The sequence below is a fragment of the Montipora capricornis genome, chromosome 5 (genome assembly GCF_036669925.1).
Source record: "Montipora capricornis isolate CH-2021 chromosome 5, ASM3666992v2, whole genome shotgun sequence".
Taxonomy (NCBI): domain Eukaryota; kingdom Metazoa; phylum Cnidaria; class Anthozoa; order Scleractinia; family Acroporidae; genus Montipora; species Montipora capricornis.
In genome coordinates, this window is record NC_090887.1 from 2888302 (window position 1) to 2909893 (window position 21592).

The window sequence follows — 21592 nt, forward strand, 5'->3', positions numbered from 1 at the left end:
TGTTAATTGTTCTCATAAGAAATCTTAGTCCCTTTTGTTAAAGGTAAAAAAGGGTAGTCTAGTCTCATTTACAGGATTTTTCTTATTCAAATCTCTCTCAAGCCACCCTAAAGATGAGAAAAATCATTGTTGTTGCCAATCTCTTCAAGAATGTTCTTAAAATAGTCGCTTTCCACTTGCAACTGTGAAATAAATATCCTAATGTAATTAAAATTCACTCCGACGGTTCTTGAAGATTTAGGACAAAGCCTGTCGCAGGCATAAAAGGATAGAAGTATGACGTTACGTTAGAAGTAAATCGGTTCACAAATACTTTCATTTATCACGAACAGTCTCAGCAGAACAGTTTCATGGATAAATGAACACTTTCCTTTTGCATCCTATGCAGCGCATTTAAGATAGGCCATGTCGTTTGACCTATCGAACCACGAGAATATCGGGGTTTTTTTTGTTAAGCATTTCATTGCCGATGGGTGTCCTTTACACAAGATGTCTAGTGATGTCTTGATGGCTCAGTAATGGTTACTAATTGCTTTTTTGACGAAGTTTAAGTTGTCTTTCTCACTCATGTGTCCTTGACTGGCCTATTTAAGAGATTTGTGACAAACTCAAGTTTTTGATCCAGTCAGGAAGCTTAGTGTGAAAACGCCTAAAGAGGGGAAACCGTTTAAGCTAGAACATTAGGGTTAACTGCTGTAATGTTGAGAGACGATGTGCAGGGTCCAGTGATGTATAGTTTGAGACCTTTGTCTGTCGGCTTTTAAAGTAAAGAGAATATTTGACATTTTATTTGTAGAGGACAAGGTCACTGTGAATTTCCCAAGTGCTGGATTCCTACATTTGTAGATTTATACGAGTTCTCCCAAAGAATGAGAGAGTAAAATCCCATTTTTGATGAGATCATTGTAACTCTGCAATTTTTATCGGATAATTTTGAATGACATCGAAAAAAAAGGAAGACAAAAGCCACGGCACTGCACGATAATTTGAAAGCTCCTGTTCCTTCCTCCTGTGTTTTTTCATAGGTTTAAGACGTTTTTGTCATGTGTTATTCCATTTTGTTGTGAAGGTTCAGTTGTATTTGATAAGATTTTCACAAATTGCTTTGCCCATCTACCGAAATTGATCCATACCCGAGGCCATGCAAGTTCATGGTTAAACATTGTTCATTAGGTGGGTCAATCGCCTGCTTAACCTGGTCGCGTGCAAATATTTTAATCTGAGAGAATCCTTTCTTAAAAAGTAGACCTGACTTAGTCACTGGAATGCATTTTCGTGTCAAGACTTATTTTTGGTAGCGAGAAAGGTGGTCTCCATTTACTTAGGTCTGTTTAGAGAAAATGACAGATTGAAAGAAGACTTAAATTTGTTCGGAATTGTCTTAATGATATGCCCAGTGTCGTTGGTCTTCACAACTTCTTTCTGAGTAAGGTGTATTTGGAAGTTACGAAATAAAACAGCAAGTATGATTTCTAGCAATTCATATGTGGAATTGGTTGCATTTAGAATCACTTCAAACATTTGACTGTAAACTATTCCTGGAACACTAAGAATTCAAGCTGGAGTTATGTAACTTCAATTAATCGCCTTTGAGCATTTCCTGGGTCGTTCTCACAATTTTCTAACAAATCATCTCAGACCAACTAAAGTGGAGAGACCGAGAGATATATAAAGCATAATAAATTTCTTCACTAGTTTACTGACAAAGAAAATAAAATTAATAAAATAACGAGCCATTCCAGTAAAGTAAGCTCTTCTCTTAACAGTTGTCTTAAAACTGAATTGCCACAACAGGACTTCATTTCCACATTCTTTTTTTGGGGAAGGGAGATGTTCCTCTTGATAAAGGTATATTTCGTTCAAGTGTTAGTACTTAGTTTTTTCGACTTGAGTGGATGGTTTTTAAGATAAAATCCAATGTACACTGGCCGATTTCAAGAAGGCACAAACCGAAAGAGGTGCTTTGAAATCCTCTTGAACTCAATGCTATGAATGAAATGGGCTCCTTCAGTGTACTCCAGATAACGTATACAATGGAGTGACGGCATAATTTGTGAATCTATGATTGAGGTTTGCCAAAGGTACAAAGCCTATAATACGGAAAACTATTGCAGAAAGGTATACCAGTTCTTATGGTCATTGGTTAATTTAAGGAAGGGTGGCACCAGTTTCTTTCTAAAACTTCAAGCAGAGCGTCTTTGTAATTGATGCTGCAAAGATTTGACCTGAAGTCACCGAAACTTCTTTAGCCTAAAAGAGCTACGCGAATCTTCAATAAGGACTAATCATACTAAAAGTGATTTAAAATCTGTGAGCTTCTGACGGACAGTCCAGCTTCCTTCATCTCGCATGCCCTTGCTACAATTGTAGTTGCTTCCTGCTTCTAACCACTCTGGGCCAACAATTTTAAATGCCCAGCGTATGTATGTGTGCACAGTGAAGAGGAATTAGCCGTACATTCGTCAGACGAAGTTAAAGGTCTGTCAATCACAGTGGCAGCACCAGCGGTAGTGGGTTTGGCGTGGTTCCGGGTTGAACTCCATGGTATCTTTCAGGAATGTATTTTTAGCTTTTTTGGGAGTTAACTTGGGCAAGTGCATACTCGCCGCAATAAATAAAGCGTGTAACATCTTTTTAGTGACAATCCTAAAGTTAATGAGAGAAATTTTGCATCTTCTTGACGACATACGTCAAGCTGCTGACAGAAATTCACGTTTTGGCAAAAATCACAGAAACGTGTTTGATTTTCGCTCAGTTCATTGCCTGTTAGCTACAGATATCGAGAAAAAAGTGTAGCTATGATCATCACAGTTATGAACGCAATTTTTAGCAATTGCATAGAGAAGCCTGAAAAATTCAGGACTTCAACTGGGTTTGAACTCGTGACCTCGCGATGCCGGTTCGACGCTCTAACCAACTGAGCTATGAATCCACTGATGTTAGGAACTGGTCATTTGTGAGTTCAAATGTTCCCGTGTAAATGAATCATAACTGTTGAATGAATGAATTAACTATTGAATGATCAAGAACATTTTCATGCATTTCTGAAGAGCAGCACCTTGCCACTAAGTGCAAGTGCGCCTTTTCACGTTATCGCAATAAAACATCTCTATGGAACTAAAAAGTGGGCAACTCCCTTTAAAAAAATAATAACCTTTTCATATACCGATTATAAAGCTCTCGATCAAACGGTCTTGACCCGAGCCTTGAAAAGCAACAGTTTCGAAAAAATGGACAAAATCCAAGACTGTGATAAACACATACCAAGCGACATATCTCTTTGGGGGCCTTCTATTTTAACCATGTGAAAAACTACTTCAAACGCATGCACTAACCTCAAAAAGCTTCTTTCGTGACGTACCTCATTCGCAAAGGGCATGACAGCAGCACACGGAAAAAGCAATGCTACCCATGCACTTGTTCAAGGTTCAAGGGTACCCAACGAGCAAATTTGGCTGAAAACCTTTGAGAGACATTTATAGGCTCTTGTTGAACTAAGACTGTCTAAAGAGATGTTCTTATCAACTAAAACAATTTGATCTGTTTGGATATCTGGTGGATAAATAACTGTGAATATGCATACTCTAAGTACATCTCAGTAAAGGCGTGTTTGACTCCTTTGTAAATGTTTAACGCGAAGGCAGTGTGGCCCAGTGGTTAGGACGCTTGCCTTGAAATTCGGGGATCCCGGGTTCAAGACAGGTTCTGACCACCGGTTCAATTTGTTCCTGGTATAGTCCCTTGTTCAATTTCTCAGCCGCTCATGTAAATAGCCAACTAGCTAGCCTCCGGCCAATTGGGATTCTTAACCACCAGATATCCAAACAGATCAAATTGTTTTAGTTGATAAGAACATCTCTTTAGACAGTCATAGTTCAACAAGAACACCGCGCACCGGTGGCTCAGTTGGTTGAGCTCCGGGCTGTCACGCGGGAGGTCGTGAGTTCAACTCCGGCCGGACCAACACTCAGGGTCTTTAAATAACTGACGAGAAAGTGCTGCCTTTGTAATTACATCTGCAAATGGTTAGACTCTCTAGTCTTCTCGGATAAGGACGATAAACCGTAGGCCCTGTCTCACAACCCTTCAATGTTCATAATCCTGTGGGACGTAAAAGAACCCACACACTTGTCGCAAAGAGTAGGGCATGTAGTTCCCGGTGTTGTGGTCTGTCTTCTGTGGTGTATCATGGTTGGGAGGGTAAATGCTCGGAGATATTAGCTACACCAAGCTACTCTAAAATCCGAGGGTAAAGAAAGATATATGATATGATGATATGATATATGAACGCAAGGGTGCAAAGAAAGTAATTTACAGCTTCTAGCTTACCATTCGAGCAAGCTCTAGCTACAATCTTGGACAGAATGAAATTGAACATCCATTTTCCCATCCTTGATTTGGGGGGGAGGGGGGTACAAATTTCCCATCTATTTTGTCCAAGATTGTAGTATGTACTAGCCCGAAAGACACTTCAACTTGCCCAAAAAATAAAAAAATTGATGAGCAAAATTGAATTCCCGCCAAAAAGATCACTTGTCCCTCAGGCAAGTTAAGAACAGAATTCACTTGCGCTACAGCAAAATCCACTAGCTCCAGGCTATTTATTTAATTTAATTTTATTTATTTTTAATTTAATTTAACATTTAATTGGCTCATCGAACAAAAACGAGCGAGACTTTTCATTGGCATAACGAACACGGATGCAAACAACGTCATCACTCCGTGGAACTTTAGTATGGAAAGTTTCACTTTGACGTAATTTGAAATGCAGTAATGTGATTAAGCAATCGAACTGTTTACTGCCCATATTGGGAGTTTCCTTAGCGGGAATAACGCGAAGCTTTGTTTTAATCTTGCCAAACATTGGTCCGTGAAACCAAACAAATGTTCTTATTAATAAAAAAAGAGTGTAATTTTACTTTTTGGGTGTGTTGCGAGATGTCGATCACAAAAGAAGCAATTCTAATCATTGCCATTTCTTTTGTCAGTACATTTGGAACGGATTAAACGATTTTCGTCTGGTTTTCTTTTTTTTGAAAATGTCATACTGGTATTCTAAGATAAAGAGAAATACATCTCTGACCTTTGCTCCTAGTCCTATTGGCCAAGATAAGGCCTGTTGTTTCCCACTATTAGCTGGAGAAGATACGGATGTCGGTCTCGACCGAGAGAAGGGGTATTTGGGCCTATTAATGGCCACCGAAGTCTAGCTTGTCATATTCGTACTTGGTGGTTTCGCAATGATTTCGTGCAGATCGTCCCAGTGTGCAACCATCAGATAGCTAAGGCCATTCGCCGCACTTCCGGTTGCCATCATCGCTAGAAAACACCTGCTTTCAAGTTTCCTCCGCTAAGGATACTTTGCGTGGTATGTTTATTTTTTCACTCTGTTTCTCGTTATTTTGCGGAGTGAAATTTCAGTAACTTGGCATACTTATTGGGGATGATCCGCTCGTTCAGACTTAATTGAATGAAGCACTTTGGAATCAACTGAGATATCACTTGCAAAGGCGGTGCCTGCTTTTACTGGTCTTGATATCAGACAAAGGAATTCCAGCACTCTTGACAAAAGAGCTGGAGTTCACCGAAGAAATCTGTCACTAATCCGTGTCCGCACTTAGACTCTTGAATAAAAAATAGCAGCGCATTTCGTCTTGGGTAAACTTTGCTTTAAAAGGTGTGGTTTGAATCTGCGTATATGTTTCTGCTCTAAAAGTGTGCTTGAAAGAGTACAGAATAGAATTCCATTCTATTTTCGTCAAATGCACCAAATTAAATTAAATCACCCTGTTTTTTGTAAGCAAAAAGTATCAGTAATAATGTCTGCAAAATTGGTCAAGATCTCCATAACAAACAATAAATAACAAATCCTCACGAATCGGATTAAATCCTTAGGGATTGTGGCACTGAAACTCTGTAATCTCTTCCGAGAGCTATGGCAAAAATTGCATAGTCAGTGAAATTCCAATTTCGTAGTTTTGGAAGAAACGTTCCACATTCCAGGGGAGAGGGGTGGGGGTTTAACATTGTGTCAAACAGGTTCCTCGCCAGATTGTGGCGTTTTCGCCACCTGAATATAGTAGGTTGTTTGCTTAAAAAAGGTTTACAAAGGGGTGGGTCACGGGCACCCCAGGACCCCCGCCCCCTTTCTACGCCCTTGCATTCTACCAAAATATCTTTAATGTTCAGGGCCCGGTTGTTCAAAAGCCGATTAACGCTAATCCCAGATTTAAAAATTACCAAGGAGTTTATTTCTCTACTCCCAAATGTTGTACAACGCTGATATTTGGCAAAACTTTACATGAGAGGAAGTCAATCTTGAAAACCAAAAATAATCAAAAGAAAGATGCACTTAAAAGTTGAAAACATTTTACCAAAGTTTATGCTAATCCTAGATTAAGTTAATCGGCTTTCGAACAACCCGGCCCATGAGAAGGCTCTTTCGTTTGTAAATCTTTGACATCTTTCGATTCATTTGCGCGTTCCGTCTACATTACCGATCGAGAGGGACCGTTACGGAAAACCACTTGCTTTCGATGAAAATGTTATCTTACTTTGTAAAACGGCGGTCAATGTCAGTGGCCCCCTGTCGCTTGATCCGAGTAGACAATGAGATACCTTTTCATTTGCATTATTTTGAACTTCATTCACTTATTGATTGCTTCACTTTGTAGCTTCTTTCTTTTGTTTTCCTTTGGCCAAAATATGTGGTCGTTATTTGAGGAAAACGTATTGAACAAGTGAGCAATTTTTGCCTACATGGCAGTCTTGTCAATTCAAGTGCAGCTTGATCTTATTATCGGCTGACTTGGTCAAGCCACCTTTTCGTGACGAAGAACTTTATATAAGAAAGAGAAAATCTCTGGTCTCGCTTCCATCTCATGAATTTTGCAAATGAACTTGCCTATATGTTGGCCGGCTAGTTGCACAATAATAGGGAGCTTAAGCAACGACAACGGCGACGGCAACGAGAACGTCATCTCAAAATATAAATTCGCGTTATTGTAATCGCTTCGTTACTATTTCAACTTTTTTAATATGACAGGGGTGTGGTAGTTCCTCAAAAATGACGCTGGTAGGAACGGCGCTCAATTTAGGGCAGAAAATGAAAATTTATCCTCAAGTAATGACGTTGTCCATAAAACCTCAAATTTGGCTGTTTCACGTTGTAGTTTTGCTGACGACGGCAAAGAAATGGACAAATGTGAAAAACACACGTGCAGGGCGTGCAAAGCTATTGTTTTTGCCTACCAAATATGCAAATTTGTGACGTTCTCGTTGCCGTCGCCGTTGTCGTTGCTTAAGCTCCCTAATAGCGTAGTTGGGCAGGGTGAACCGAGAGATTGGAGACTTCTCCGAGGATCGTAATCGGTAATAATGTTTTTGATATTTTGTTCCTTCCCCACGGGTTGTGGGGCGAACGTTGTCGAGATAAAAATAGTCAAATTCTTAGGTGGTTTTTGTTGTGAGAATATATGCGACGCGGTGACCTATCTGGTGTGTTGGCTACACCTCACTGTCCGGCTTTGAAACTTCTCCGGCGTCTGGCCTTCAGTATCTAGTAAGGGCGAAGTCAGTAGAGTAGTAACAGTTGGAATAGCAGCTGTGCAGTTGCAGCATCACAAGTACAAGTGGTAGCAGTGGTGGTGGTTGTGGCAGCAGCACCAGTACTAGTAGTAGCAGTAGTAGCAACAGCGGCAGACATTGTACTAGTAGCAGTAGCTGTAGGAGCAGCGATCCACCGTTGTGGAACTCGTACTTATAAAGAACTTAACTTGAGGTGATTCCCTTGTTTTGCACCGCGCATCTCATACTGCGCATAACATTGCGACTAGGAGATGGCGGCGTTTCACCCCGGCCATCTGAAGAGAGGCAATGAAGGCTGCTTTTGCTGTTCAAGAGCTTTTAAGAGCAATCATAATAACTCTTCTCGGTTAAGAAGGTGTTGTTTTGGAACTCGCCCCAGTCGTTTCTCGGTAAATGATCATTTTGAAGCCGAAATTATCCCTTTGCCATGTTTCGAAGAAACGAGCACGGTATCCCCCCATTTTTAATGGTTTTATTTACTCGTAATAGGTACACGGGAAACATTTTAAGGAGAAAAAAAATTGGATAGTAGAAGTTGTATTAATTACATATAAATGACGTGAAACTGCATTTGGAGCCAGACACTTGAGTGCAAGGTGATGACTGTAGCGGTCCAATTTGCTTACATTTCTTTGCAAGATTGAGCACTTTGAAATCACTTTACTTAAAGATTATAGCCCGGACAAACGAAAAAGTTCAAGTTTTCAGTAATACTCAGTAGCTTTTGCTACATGACAACAATTTTTCTGGTCGATCTAGTTTCGAACGCTTCCCGGGTAATTCGGTAAAAAGCACTTAGAATGAAGGGCATACAGCGTAAAAACAAGCATCTTTTTATTGCATTTTTTAAATGTCCTGTGTATGAATATCAATTGTGCCAAGTTTGAAAAAATCTGGATAGTACGTCATTTTCAAGGGAATTACCCTAAGGTACTGAGTCTCTCCCAAAAACCCAATTAAGGACGATGCCTACTGTTGTTATTGCGCATACGTTCTGTGCATCTTGAGATACTCGGATTTCCTATCGGTGATGCTTCCTAATACAGGGATATTTTTGCGCGGTTTAGAACTATCCGGAGAAAGTAGATCTTAGTAAGTACTCTTGGTATCCAAAAAGAAAATTAGGGGTAACCATGCATTTTTCAGAGATAATTAAGCTTCAATTTGAGAAAGAACGCCATACATTGCTTTGTATTTTAAAGCTTTTTACAAATATTATTCATGAATTATCTTTGAAAAATGCGTGGTTACCCCCACTTTTCTTTTTGGATTTTAATAACACTTGTGAAGATCTACATTTCCTGCATAATCACACACCGGGGCAAAAATATTGTTAATTAGTAGGCACCGTCCTTAATGTCAAGCTGTCACTGGTTGTTGATGGCGTTGCTGTACCACAACGTTTCCTTTACAATTCATTTATAATTAATGTCTCATTTTAATTACTGTTCCTTCGGTATGACATCACTGTTTGATAAAATTGTTCGTGCATTGGGCTCAGATTTTTGAGAGCTTTGGTCTCAAGGGAGTTTTCACATACCAGCGATTTACGGTTTGAATATTTTTGTAGCAAAGGAACTATTAAAAAAAAAACGGAAGCTGAATCTTTAGTGCGCCAACTTGTAAAAGAAGAGGAAATTACTCTCGCATGAGTTGGACAAATCCCTTTAATCCTTAAAACTTAGAAAGAAGCGCCTCTTTAACGGTGATTAATTAAGGCAGTGAATTTTACCATTGTAGAAATCAGCAGTGGATATAAATTTCCTTCAATTGTCCCATAAACAGATAAATAATTGTCTCCTATCACTTTAAGGACTTTGATAACTTTTCGTAGAGTCGTATTCAAGACACCCAATTGTGTTGGTAAATGAATTGCACTCCGGCTAGACGTTAGCTCTAGTGTTGTAGCAAAATTGAGAGGAGAGACAAAAATATCCTGTCAAATAAACAGTGCTAATCCAAAGAGGTTAAGGAAATGACAGTGTTTAAGAGACTAAAATCGTCTTTATTATATTCTTCTTTGAGTTTCCTTTAAAAAAACTGATCTTGTGTTTTGCCTGCGCCCGTGCAAAAACTTGGACAAAGTTTGTTTATCTAAAGACCTCGTTAAGAACCAACCTCCCTTTATGGGGCTACAATTCTTTGTGGTTACCCTCGTTCTTCCACCCTGCTAAGATTACTCTGATTTATTGCTCTTTAGATCGAGGTGATGTGTATAGGGTGTGTCGGTTGATTCAAAGAGGTTGAAAAGTGGCGTCTCGTTAACGGCGATGGAGAGACCATATCTGTCGGTGAAGGTTTTTCATTTGCTTGTCCTGAAAACAGTTCTTACCGTTGCTGTCCATTGATAAGTCTGGATTAATTTTGTTGGCCAGAAAAGAAGTCCGCTAATTGGGGATAACGATTTAAAAGCCTTTTGGTCGCGAGGTCATGAAAACACCACGCCAGCTTCTGAAAAAAAGATTAATCTCGTAGACGTTTAGAAGTAGCGCCTCTTAATCTTGGTGATTAAAAGACTGAAGTTGTCGGTGAATTTAACCCTTTTATACTCAGCTAAAAATAGTTATGTTTCTTCAAGAGTATCTATAAAAGACACATTGAATCTGTAGTGTTTGTTATATTTAGATTGCCCATATATGGGCATGACCATGACCTGCTTTTAACAGAGAGTAGGCAGCCATGAGTCAACTGAAGTTTAAATATAAGCTACTGTCGTGTTTGTTATTCTGTCTCGTCTTCGATACCAGAGAATAAGCGCTAATTCTGGCAGTTTATCAACGTTGTAGATAACCTTTCTACTGTTGCTGCGTATGTATCAACTCGATACCAACTTTGTTTGACCAAATTATGTACTATTTAATAAACGCGCAGGAGCGTCTTATCGGGTTTTAAACCATGAGGCGAAGCCGAGTAGTTTTAGACCCGGTAAAACAGGACCTGCGAGTTTATTGAACAGCTTCACAAAGATTCCACAGAAGCGTGTCCATCTGGAGTCCAAACAAAGGACGAGAACATTATCATACAAAAAATAGCTATTCCTTATAAGTACGACTCAAAAAACGAATCCGAATGAGGACTTTAAAGCCCATGCACGTGACGTTTTATCGATGACCTGATAGGCTGTTTCCTCATGAATTATTAATGTATTTTTGAAGCCGTCGAGGAGTGCAGTCCCTTTAGCAGTGTTTAAGAACCTAAAATGGTCGGTGGATTTTTTCCTTGTTTACTAAAACTACCTTGCATGTTTGCTACATACGTATAAGGCTTTGTAGACACGACTTTTTCGTTTATGTGCAAATATAGCATTTTAATCCGAAACGGGATGTTCACCCTGCTGTTGGTGCACTTTAGAGAAGTCTGTTTGTGCACACAGAGTATATGGATATGAGTCTGTGTGCGCAAAGTGTGGTAATCCTAATATGTCGAGGAGAAGTTGTTAGTTGGTTTCTGTTGTAAACTCATCTAAAAATGCTCACCTGTGTACTTTTCCTGCCATTGTGTAAGCGTTGTGGTTGTGAGTGTGAGTGGGGTACAACGTATTTTAATCCAAACTTGAAAGCGTGTGAAAGTTAGCTTAACGGGGATTAATCGTGAAACTTAATCTTTAGGAGCTGCCGTTCATTGCTGCCCTTGCAGGGGTTTTAGAGATGTCTGGTCTCCTTTCATTCCACTGAGATCCGAGTATACTAAGTTGGTAGGAAATTGTTTCGGCGTAAGAATTGGTGCGTTCGACACATGTGCCAGAGTACTAGTAAGACAAGGCAATCACTGTGTTCGATGGTTGCTCGATACTTCCTTGCGCAGTTCTTAAGTTGTGCCTTGTTTGTTTGAATTTTAGAAAACATAACAGAAGGAAATAAACGGTTCCCTAATGAAGAAAGTAACACAGTCGCCAACAAAACTCCAAACCTTGGGAAGGCCCCGACTGTTATGCCAAATCTTGTAATTCAATGCTTTCAAAGGATCAATTTCATTCCTAGTCGATATCATTAAGCATAGATATTTACTGCTGAAAAATATCGTTTTGGATGCCATGGTGAACGCAAGTAAACGTATCAGAAAGACTGGTAAGAAAGGCTGTGTTTGTGTATGTCAAATTCCTCCGATGTATGTTGCAAAGAGATCGATGACTTGTCATCAGGCCTTGGTCACTATCCAGAGATATTTCCTGCTGAAAAAAATATATCGTTTTGGAGGCCATGGAGGCAAGTAAACATATCAGAAAGATAACAAAGGCCATGTTTGTTTATGTCAAATTTCTGCTTTTATTATTCAAAGAGATCGATGACTTGTCATCAGACCTTGGTCATTATCCAGAGATATTTCATTAAGAAAAATAGCTCGAGCTACTTTCTCCACTTCTGTCGTCCCCAGCCTGACAATAGAGAGCTTTAGATTCTAGGACGAGGACGACTACAGGTACGAGATTTTCTCATAGAACAACAGTGAGCGCGCGTAAACCAGCGTCATTTTGGCGGGAAAAACGTGATGCCGTCGTCTTTTTAGGTTTTGCAAAAATGTCGTCGTGTCAAAACAAGCCAAAAACACGGTAGCAGTTTTGTCATTTTTCGATCAGCAAAAAGGCTAAGTTTACAGCAATACGAATGACTGATCAACCTACATTGCTAACAAAAAGAGTAAGATTAATCGTCCGGGTGATAAATCGAAGTATTTTCGCTAAATACGAGTCAAATCTCGTACTCGTTCTCGTTCTCGTCCCAGAATCTAAAGGTCCTTAATCTGTCTCTCACGGCGAAGAACATCAATGATGTGCTTTGTGACTTTTCGTTGGTTCACTGTTTCTGTGGCCAGTTGTTAAAAGAAAGGCCATTTCGTGGTAATATTAAGAATGGCGCATCATGACTAATCCTTGTAGAGAAAGTTGTGTTCTTAACATCACCGTTTGCCAAAGAGATCGTTTTTCAGCAAGAATATTTTAATCGCTGAAAACAACAACATAACGAAATTTCAAAGCGATAATCCCTTGAAAAGAGCTTAGTATAATCTTTAGCCAGAGAGAATTAAATCTCTTCTAAATTTAATCTAGTATCTGTCCATCTGGCCATCTGTTTGAAGTAAGCCTTTTATAATGCTTTTGAATTGTTCTTGTTTTCAAGAATTCGACGTAAATTTGTTCAAATATAACCCGCACTCACGTGTATTTTTATCATCGAGTCGTTTCACGGGAATCGGCACACGAGCCCAGCCAATTGACGTGAAAGAGCATTGCACCGTCATCGCGGAGGTCATGGGTTCGGATCCCGTCATGTGAAACTGTCCAGATAAGTACAAGGGTCACTTCTCGCGTTTTCAAGGGAACACATGAGCCCAACAAATTGACCTGGGGCCCGTTTCTCGAAAGTCCCGAAAACTATTCGGGCCCGAAAAGCCATTTGTGAAATTTGCCAACCGCTTGTTTTAGAAAGCCGATCTTTTAACATGTTTTCAAGGCAACAAAAAGGAAAATAACTGTGAAGTTTGACGAATGAAATCCTCTCCGTTCTTGAGATACAAAGGGATTTGTGACACCCGAAAACGTCCCGTAAAGTTTCGGGACTTTTGAGAAACGGGCTCCTGCGCCCTCAACAAACTATCCCTGAATCTGATCTGGACGATTTTAAGCATTGCAGCCCCGAGGGGGGCCCCCCATTGACCAGTAAGATCGTCTGGCGTTAGACAGAGTAAAAGCTATAAGTGTAAGGATTAAACTGACTAGTTTTTTTCTGGCCATCTGTTTCCAGTAACATTGTAAAACGCAATATTTTAGGGATCTTGGAACTGTTTTAGCCGTACTGGTAACCGTTTCGTGCCGTAAGATAGAGCAGTTTTGAAATGACTATCGAGCGCGCCAGTTTATCAACCAATGAAAAGGCAAACCAAGACCAAGCGCGACTTTCACGTATGATTTTTTCCCGCGCGTTGAGCAATGCTACGAATTTTGATTGTTTTCATTGTATGCGCTATTTGCACCTGCTGTGATTGGTCGAAGTAATTACAACTTTGGTATTTGTTTTACGACACTCAATTGAAAACCGCTTTAAATGCTGGTAAACTAATTTGTTTGAAATAGTGTCTATAAATAACAATAGTAAAAAAGCCCCAAGATAACTTTAAGCCAAATATTCGACCACAGTTAATTTCGGTTTTTTGTTCGTCATAATTGGTTCTGTTATATTTGCATTCTAGAGTCATTATAAGAAAAGCCACTTTGTGATTCAAGCTTAAAGGCAAATATTCGACGACCGAAATTAATTGCGGTTATTTGTTTCTCACAAGTGGTTCTGTTATACTAAATTTTTCGCATTATCGCATTATAAGAAAAGCCGCTTTGTGATTCAAGCCTGGTTAATTTGAATATTTTGCATTCCTGTGATGCCATTGTTTAAAAACATCAAAATTAGAAGGAATAGCCTTACAGTTGCTTGCCGTACTGGTCCGCTCCTCTAGCTACCATTTAGACATTGCGCTACCCATTGGAATAGATATACATGGTTATTAATAACAACGAAAGTATAATACTTCCTTATTTGGGTATCGTCGAATAACTTGTTACTCAAAACATAGTTAGTACAGGGGAATCCATTCCCCTCTACTAACTATGGTCAAAATGATCTCTCCTCTTTGATGCTATAATGTTCATTAAACCATAAAAAAAATTATTTCCGTGTGTGAGAGGGAAGAAGAAGCTGTGCTATGTGTGTTGAAAGTGAATGCGACGAGACATTTTCTCGTCGATCCGCCAAGTTCACATATCCACTCGTATTAGCAAATATGCAAATATCGCAAGTTCATAGTCCGTATCTTCGATCCACACGTAATACGTACACGTAGTGAATGTAGTTCCCGGTGTTGTGGTCTGTCTTCTGTGGTATATCAAGGTTGGGAGGGTAAAAAGGGAGCACTTAATTTGGAGTTTCGCTCTGTTGTGCGACCCCCACCACAGTTGTGGTGAAAGTGTATAAATAAATAAAAAAAAAACAAATACAAACTGTCGAGGGTCAAAAACTTTGTTCGATACACGCTCATTAAAAATGTAACGCTGGGTCATACAAAACGCCCGATAAGGCGTTGGTTGCTGTGGTCGCTGCAAAGACTGACACAGCGTTGAAAGAGGATGAGATGGATGTACCTTTGGCATTTTGTCACGAGCCCATTCTCGGATACTTCTGTGTTGATAGGAATAAGTACCACGTTTAACCAGGAGGCACCTGTCAAAAGAAGAATGATGATCATCAACTGAAAGATTTATCTCGAAGGGAGGAATGGTTCATTTCATACTTTTGCTCTTGCTGCTTCTTGTTTCTACACATTCCCCAATTACCGCATTTTATTCGATTAAACGCCGCCCTCGAATAAACGCCAACTTACAACTTTACATCTATATTACTTATATTGCGCATTTTTCATATATAGATGCTCACACGCGCTTTGCAATAACTAGAATAAGACTGAAAATATACAAATAAAGTGCATTAAATTCTTTACATTAGGAAAAATACCATGATGACGAAAAAAATGTATATGTAAAACTTCTGACAAAAGGTGTATTTAAATAAATGGGTCTTAAGTAATTTCTTGACATTTTCTACTGTCTTAGCATTGCGTATTTCATTCGTAAGCGAGTTCCATAGTTTAGGTGCTGCTCCTTCAAATGCGCGGTCACCCAATGTTTTAAGTGTTTTTGTTTTTGGAGGTACAAGTACTCTCTCATCCTTTGATCTCAAATTATATCTTGATGGAGTTCTAATGGTGATCAGTACTAATACATAATCCATGAATAACTTTAATTGTAATTAATAATATCTTAAATTCAATTCTAGATTTTACAGGAAGCCAGTGTAATCGTATTAATGTTGGTGTGATATATTCAAATCTTGGAATATTACAAATAAGTCTTGCTGTAGTTTTTTGCACCCTTTATAGCTTCTGAAGGTGGATTAATAAAGGCTATTAAAGTTATTGTAGTCTAAACGACTTGTAAGCAATGCGTTGATTAGAGTCTGTGCTTTCTTCATCCAGGAAACGTCTGATTTTCCTTATGTTGTGTAGATAGTAAAAAGCAGTTTGACAGACTTTGTTGATAGAGCGGTTTTCAACTGAGTGTCGAGAGTAATACGTGAATTGCTTTTGTTTTGCTTTATTCCACTCATGCAGTGATTGGTTCAAAGTTCTCGCGCAACTTTTTCAACCAGTCAAGTGCACAAGTGAAACCAAAACCGTCGTGGCTCTCGCGTGCACATTTTCCCGCGCTTTATGTCGGCTACGTGTAATTGCTTCGAGTTTTTATTGGTTTACTGGATTGTGTCGGTCCTTTCTGATTGGCCGAAGTAATCACTTTGGTTTTGGTTTTACGACACTCGATTGAAACTCGCTCTATGTGTAGCTCAGTCGGTAGAGCGGCGGAGATCTAACCCGAAGGTCGTGGGTTCATTTCCCACCCTGGTCAGAGTTTTTCTCTGTCCTTGTGTGGGCCCATTTCCATCAGTAGGGCTAACGCTCACATGGTTCATATGGGATAGAAATCTAGCACTTCACATTACCCTCTATTCAGTTAACTATGTGTAACTTAGTTGCGGATCTAGCCAACACCTTAAGTTACGTGGTTTGAGTAGGGCATCACCTATTCGCAAATTATCAACATTGATTTTGCCAGTTGTTGTCTTGCACTGATGATGGTGAACTCTGATTTTGCGTCGTTAAGCTTGAGCTTATAAGCAACCATCAATTTCTTGATAGCATCGATGGCATTCTGCATGTTCGTAACCGCAATGTTTTGTTTTACGTTGTCGTCTGGCTTGAATGCGACGTACAACTGAGTGTCGCCGGCGTACCTGGTGGTTTTTAAGAAGGTCGAATAATTTCTATTTGCAAGCAAATATTTTGTTTTTATTGTCGTTTTGTATATGTTCTTCATTTCTTTGGTTGGTTTCTTCTAAAGCGATTACAGTTGTAATACGCAGCTGATTATTCTTATGTTAGCTCTTTTTCCACAGGGGGGCTTCAAACGGATACCAATTAAGCTGCACGCAATAAGTTCATAAACTATGGTTATTATTAGGACTCTAGGTTTTGGTTTGGGCCACGGAAGTTTGAGGGGAGGGGATAGGTTTAGGAGAAAACAACACCATAGGAAAAAAAGTGGGGGGGGGGGGGGGGGGTTTCGCCCCCGAACCCCTCCCTCTCCGCGGTACCTGCAACTAATTTTGCCCTTCCTCAAGAGTGTGCACCACTTCATTCTGTAATACTTGTACGTATGAGGTAGATTAATTAATTTAAAAAAAACCCTCGTCATCGTTAACACCCGTGAAGTTTCAAAACTTTGATCATCCAAATTCATGTTTGTTTGGTTATCAAATTCTCAAATTCTGTTGGTAACCCTCCGATTGCAGAACTGAGAACGTCCTTAATCAAATTGGCAAGAATGTGCCTGGTTGATAACTTTGAAGACAGAAGTGCAGCACCGAGACTGCCGAGACTGCTTCTTGAAAGCATTCAGGTACCCTATATATTAACGACCGGCATAAATCCCCTTATTTGGATTTTACATTTTTATAACAATAGCATTCCCGGATCGTAAGTCACCACCAAACATTGCAAGTCCGTAGTCCGTATGTTGCTTCCATGCGTAATACAAACTGTCCAAGGTCAAAAACATTGTTCGATAGATGCTCATTAAAAAGGTAACGCTCTGCGTGTATTCCGCCACCAGCGTCTTTCCAGCGTCATACAAAAGGCCCGATAGGGCGGTGGTTACTGTGGTCGCCGCAAAGAATGACACAGCGTTGAAGAGGATGAGATGGATGTACCTTTGGCATTTTGTCACGAGCGCATTCTCGGATACTTCTGTGTTGGCAGCAATAAGCACCACGTTTAACCAGGAGGCACCTGTCAAAAAAAAAAAGGTAATCATCCACTGAAAGATTTATCGAGGGGAAGAGTGGTTCGTTTCATACTTTTGCTCTTGCTACGTCTTGTTTCTTCACATTCCCTAATTACCGTATTTATTCGATTAAACGCTACCCTCGAATAAACCCCGCACCCAATCAGAATAACGCGGCGTTTATTCGAGGATTGCAAGAAAAAAAAAAACAGTACACCTGACAACTCAGTAATCTAAACTGGGTTTGGAAATTTATTTTCCTGTATGACGATGTTTCTAAGTTCGAAGTGGCCATACTTTGGATCAAGATCGTTCTTCAGAATTTTCGCAATTTGCAGTTCCGTTCAAGCCAAGAATTGCCAGTAGATCTCTGTAAGTTTAAACTGTTTCTGTTTTAAATAATATTTATATACAAGTTATCTACCGCAATTGTCGTCAGTGATTTAAGAAATAAGATTTTGAAATAAACACCACCCTTGAAACAATAGAGAACTTTAAATTCTAGTACGAAAAAGACTACGAGTACGAGATTTTCTCATAAGACAACAGTAAGCGCGCGCAAACCAGCGTCATTTTGCCGGGAAAAACGTGATACCATCGTCATTTTAGTCATGACGAGGTTTTGCAAAAATGTTGTCGAATCAAAACAATTCAACAACACGGTAGTAGTTTTGGCATTTTTCGATGAGGAAAAACGCTCAGTTACCAGCAATAAAAATAAATGAGCAACCTATACTGCTAACAAATAGTAAGATGAAGCGTACTGGTTATAAATTTCCTTAGTATTTTCGCTAAAAACGGGCAGTCAAAACTCGTACTCGTTCTTGTCGTCGTCGGAGGGACCCTAGTAGGGACCTTTAGATCGGAGTACGAGGACGAATACGAGTCGGCCTCAAAACCTCGTGCGCATGCTCGGTACGGAAATTTCGTACTCGTAGTCGTCCTCGTCCTCCGATCTTAAGGTCCCGAAGAATAACGCCGCAACGGACTCGCTCAAAATTTGAGTACAGTAAATGCAGTGTTATCTTTGGTTCAAAAAACGAGAAATAACTGCAAAGGCAATTTTATTTAGTTAAGTACAATAAGGTTTCACTACCTGGATGCCAATAAAACTACCCATTGACCTTTTTGCAGATACGGCGGCCATTTTGATTTCTATTGTTTCGAAAGACATTATGGGATGCTCATGGGGCAAAATAATATATATTTGCCCCCTGGGCATCTCATTATAGCTATTTAAAACAATAGACATCCAAATGGCCGCCGTATCTGCAAAAAGCTCTATGGTAAACAATTTCAGCTCTGCTGTCACTGTGACGAAGAGTGAGTTAACCACAATTAGAATCGAGTGTTCATTGGTGACAGATTAAGGGAAAAATCTATGCATCTTTATAAAGCTATTGTAGGGAATTTTTTTAAGGATGTCCGGGAGGCCCAGCAGTTGCCATAGTAATGGTAGAACATGCGCATTGCCAAAAGACACACTTAAATCAATATCTCAAACAATATTTCGGAGACAGCCTTTCTCCAGTTTTCTTAATCCCCGTCAAATTCTTAGCCTTATTACTCATACAGAAAAAAGCTATATAGTAGAACTGGAAACATCCACGAAAAGCTGAAATTTTTTTTGATAATGCATAACAAAGAATTTTTTGTTTTTTTGTATGCAAAAAAATCAGAGCACGCAAGCGAGCTACGTCACCAAGAATGGAGTTTCTGGCGTTTGAGTGGTTAAGAATTAGACAGAAATTGAATATTTTTGCGTCACGGGAGCAGCAAGGCTGGGTAGTAAGCGGTACGATGGTATAATGGGTAGGCGTTGGGCCGTATTTAAGGTGGCTCTAACCACTTTCAACACTTGAAAGAAACGTTCTTATTAGGATTAACACTACAACACTTAACAGCAATGTTATGGTACCATGTCAAACACCAATTGTTGCTGAAAAAAATCCGTCATTTTTGTGACGGAAAAGGTTACCGTGGCAACAGGAAAGCCCTGCAAAAACACCCCATATTTTGGCTTTGACTGCTCATATCTCAAAAACGAACTCGGTGACCCCAATTGTTTATTTCTGAAATGTAACCAGCGGGCCAGAATAAAAGTAGATGAAGAGCGGATTGAGAGCCACCTTAACTAATGAAAATGTAAGGAAACTTGGAGTTTCATCTTCGCCTGCTAATCACTTTTGTGCAATAAAAAATTGGGTCACCGAGTTCGTTTTTCAGATATGAGTAACTAAAGCCAAAGTATAGGGTGTTTTTACAAGGCTTTCCTGTTTTCATGGTAACTTATTAAGTCACAAAAATGACTGCATCTTGTTCAGCAATAATTGATGTTTCACATGGTACCACAACATTGCCGTTACATGATAAAGTGTTGTAATGTCAATCCTTCGAATAACAAGGTCTCTTGAAAGTGTCTCTTGAAACTGGTTTGAGCCACCTTAAGTTGGAGATAGCATGTGACTTGTCATTGTAGGCCATCACCGCTTACTACCACTTTTTCGGAATGAGAGAAGCCTAATATTATTGGCTATTTATTTTTGGTAGCTGGGTCTTGGTTCCTACCCAGATTTCAAGCCCTTCTTCTTTCCCCTGATGAGGTTTTTTTTTTTTTTTTTATGGAGAGGGGGGGAGGGGCAGGTTTTTTCTGGCCTCAGTTCTAATTGCTACCTTCTTTGTGAGTTGCTGCCGAGCTTTTGGCATTTATTTTCTAGACTTATTCTATGTATTCTAGCTGTTGCTTAGCGTTTCGTAACATTGTTTTGAGCATTCGTTATTATTCATGTATGCAAGTAAGAGAGAAGTAAGTAAGTAAGAGAGCCTACGGCTCTCGGGATGTATATGGATTAATACCGACGTTCTAGGTATTTTTCTGACTTAGTTCATGGTTTTTGATGATTTTATTCCTGATAGATTTTTTTAAAATTTAAAAGACACCTATTTTTCTTGATATTGTAAAAATTAAACTGAATTTTCCACTGCTGTTGCACCACCCATACAACTATGATTAAGGGATCAAGGGAACAAGTACTGGCTAATTTGGAGGTTTACACCTTCGTGGCATCGAAACGCAGACAATGGAATTGACATAATTGTGATTTTTACAGGATTTTGAAAAAATTCATGGCATAACGGCGTGATTTTCACAAGTTTTTGTGGAGTCCTCAAGGGCGTTTCTTTAGTTGTTTTGATTCTTGTTGACCATTTTTTTGCACGCACCAGAAGTCTGTTCATACGTTCCTGTCATGGACCGGGACGTGGAGCTCTTTCTTGCGCAAAATTGCGAATTGAGCATTCATTCAAGTCAAGTCAAGTCAATTTATGTAACGTCGGTAGATCCTTCAGCTACGAAACTGGTATCAATGGAAGCCGACGGTGCGCCTTTTACCCCCCCCCCCCCCCCTCCCCCCTTTCAAGGATATTTAAAGCTATACCTACACGGATCAGAGGAAAGTGGAAACAGACGTTGAAGTCACCGAGGATCGAGCTGGGGACCCCTTGCTCCGAAAGTCGCGGAACTGTTATTTGCATTAAAACAATGGATATCCAGTTCTCTGAAGCATGATACAGTCCCAAGAGTAATTGACTTGTATTGTTTTTATGTAAAGAACCCCCCAAAATGCATTGCATTACGGTATTGTGCAAGTCTTTTATTTTATGACGGTTGAGAGTTTATAACAAAAGGTTTCGGTCCTGTTACCGTAGTAACAAAAATGCACACACGCAGCCTTGATTGTCACCTTTGGAAATGGACGCTTCTGAATCAATGAATAAATTATAGTTTACAACAGAAAAGTCTTAATTTGGTGGCACAAAGGCAAATGAAATCCGTTTCCCTTTTGAGGGGCTTTTAAAAAAGTTGACCGAAAACTTATTCCAAGAGACGATAAAATCTTGAATTTAAAGACTTCACAATAAATTCTCTCGGATCCCAATTGTTCTATATATTTTTTGAAACAAAATGAATTGGCATTAATATGAATAGGGAATTTTCACTTTCATATTAACCATAGTTACTTCAAAGTGAGCACGCGATTTTAGGAATTTACTGCATTGCACGACGTCTTTTAAGTTTATATCAACTTCGATATTTTCAAATGTGAATGACTGTTCGATTTTTGA

The 21592-nt window shown here is 39.5% G+C and overlaps 2 protein-coding genes across 2 annotated transcripts in view; one reads left to right on the top strand and one right to left on the bottom strand.

Moving 5' to 3' along the window:
- Positions 1-11590: 11590 nt before the first annotated feature.
- The window catches only part of LOC138050148 (uncharacterized), an 11004-nt gene continuing 1002 nt past the window's right edge, over positions 11591-21592 (bottom strand). The window contains exons 2-4 of the mRNA XM_068896611.1: positions 17394-17472; positions 14717-14795; positions 11591-11755 (exon numbers count right to left, since the gene is read on the bottom strand). Coding sequence (XP_068752712.1) covers positions 11591-11755; positions 14717-14795; positions 17394-17472 — 323 coding nt within the window. The remainder of the gene's footprint in view (positions 11756-14716; positions 14796-17393; positions 17473-21592) is intronic.
- The window catches only part of LOC138049121 (uncharacterized), a 50306-nt gene continuing 46070 nt past the window's right edge, over positions 17357-21592 (top strand). The window contains exon 1 of the mRNA XM_068895250.1: positions 17357-17489. The gene's annotated coding sequence lies outside the window, so the exon portion shown is untranslated. The remainder of the gene's footprint in view (positions 17490-21592) is intronic.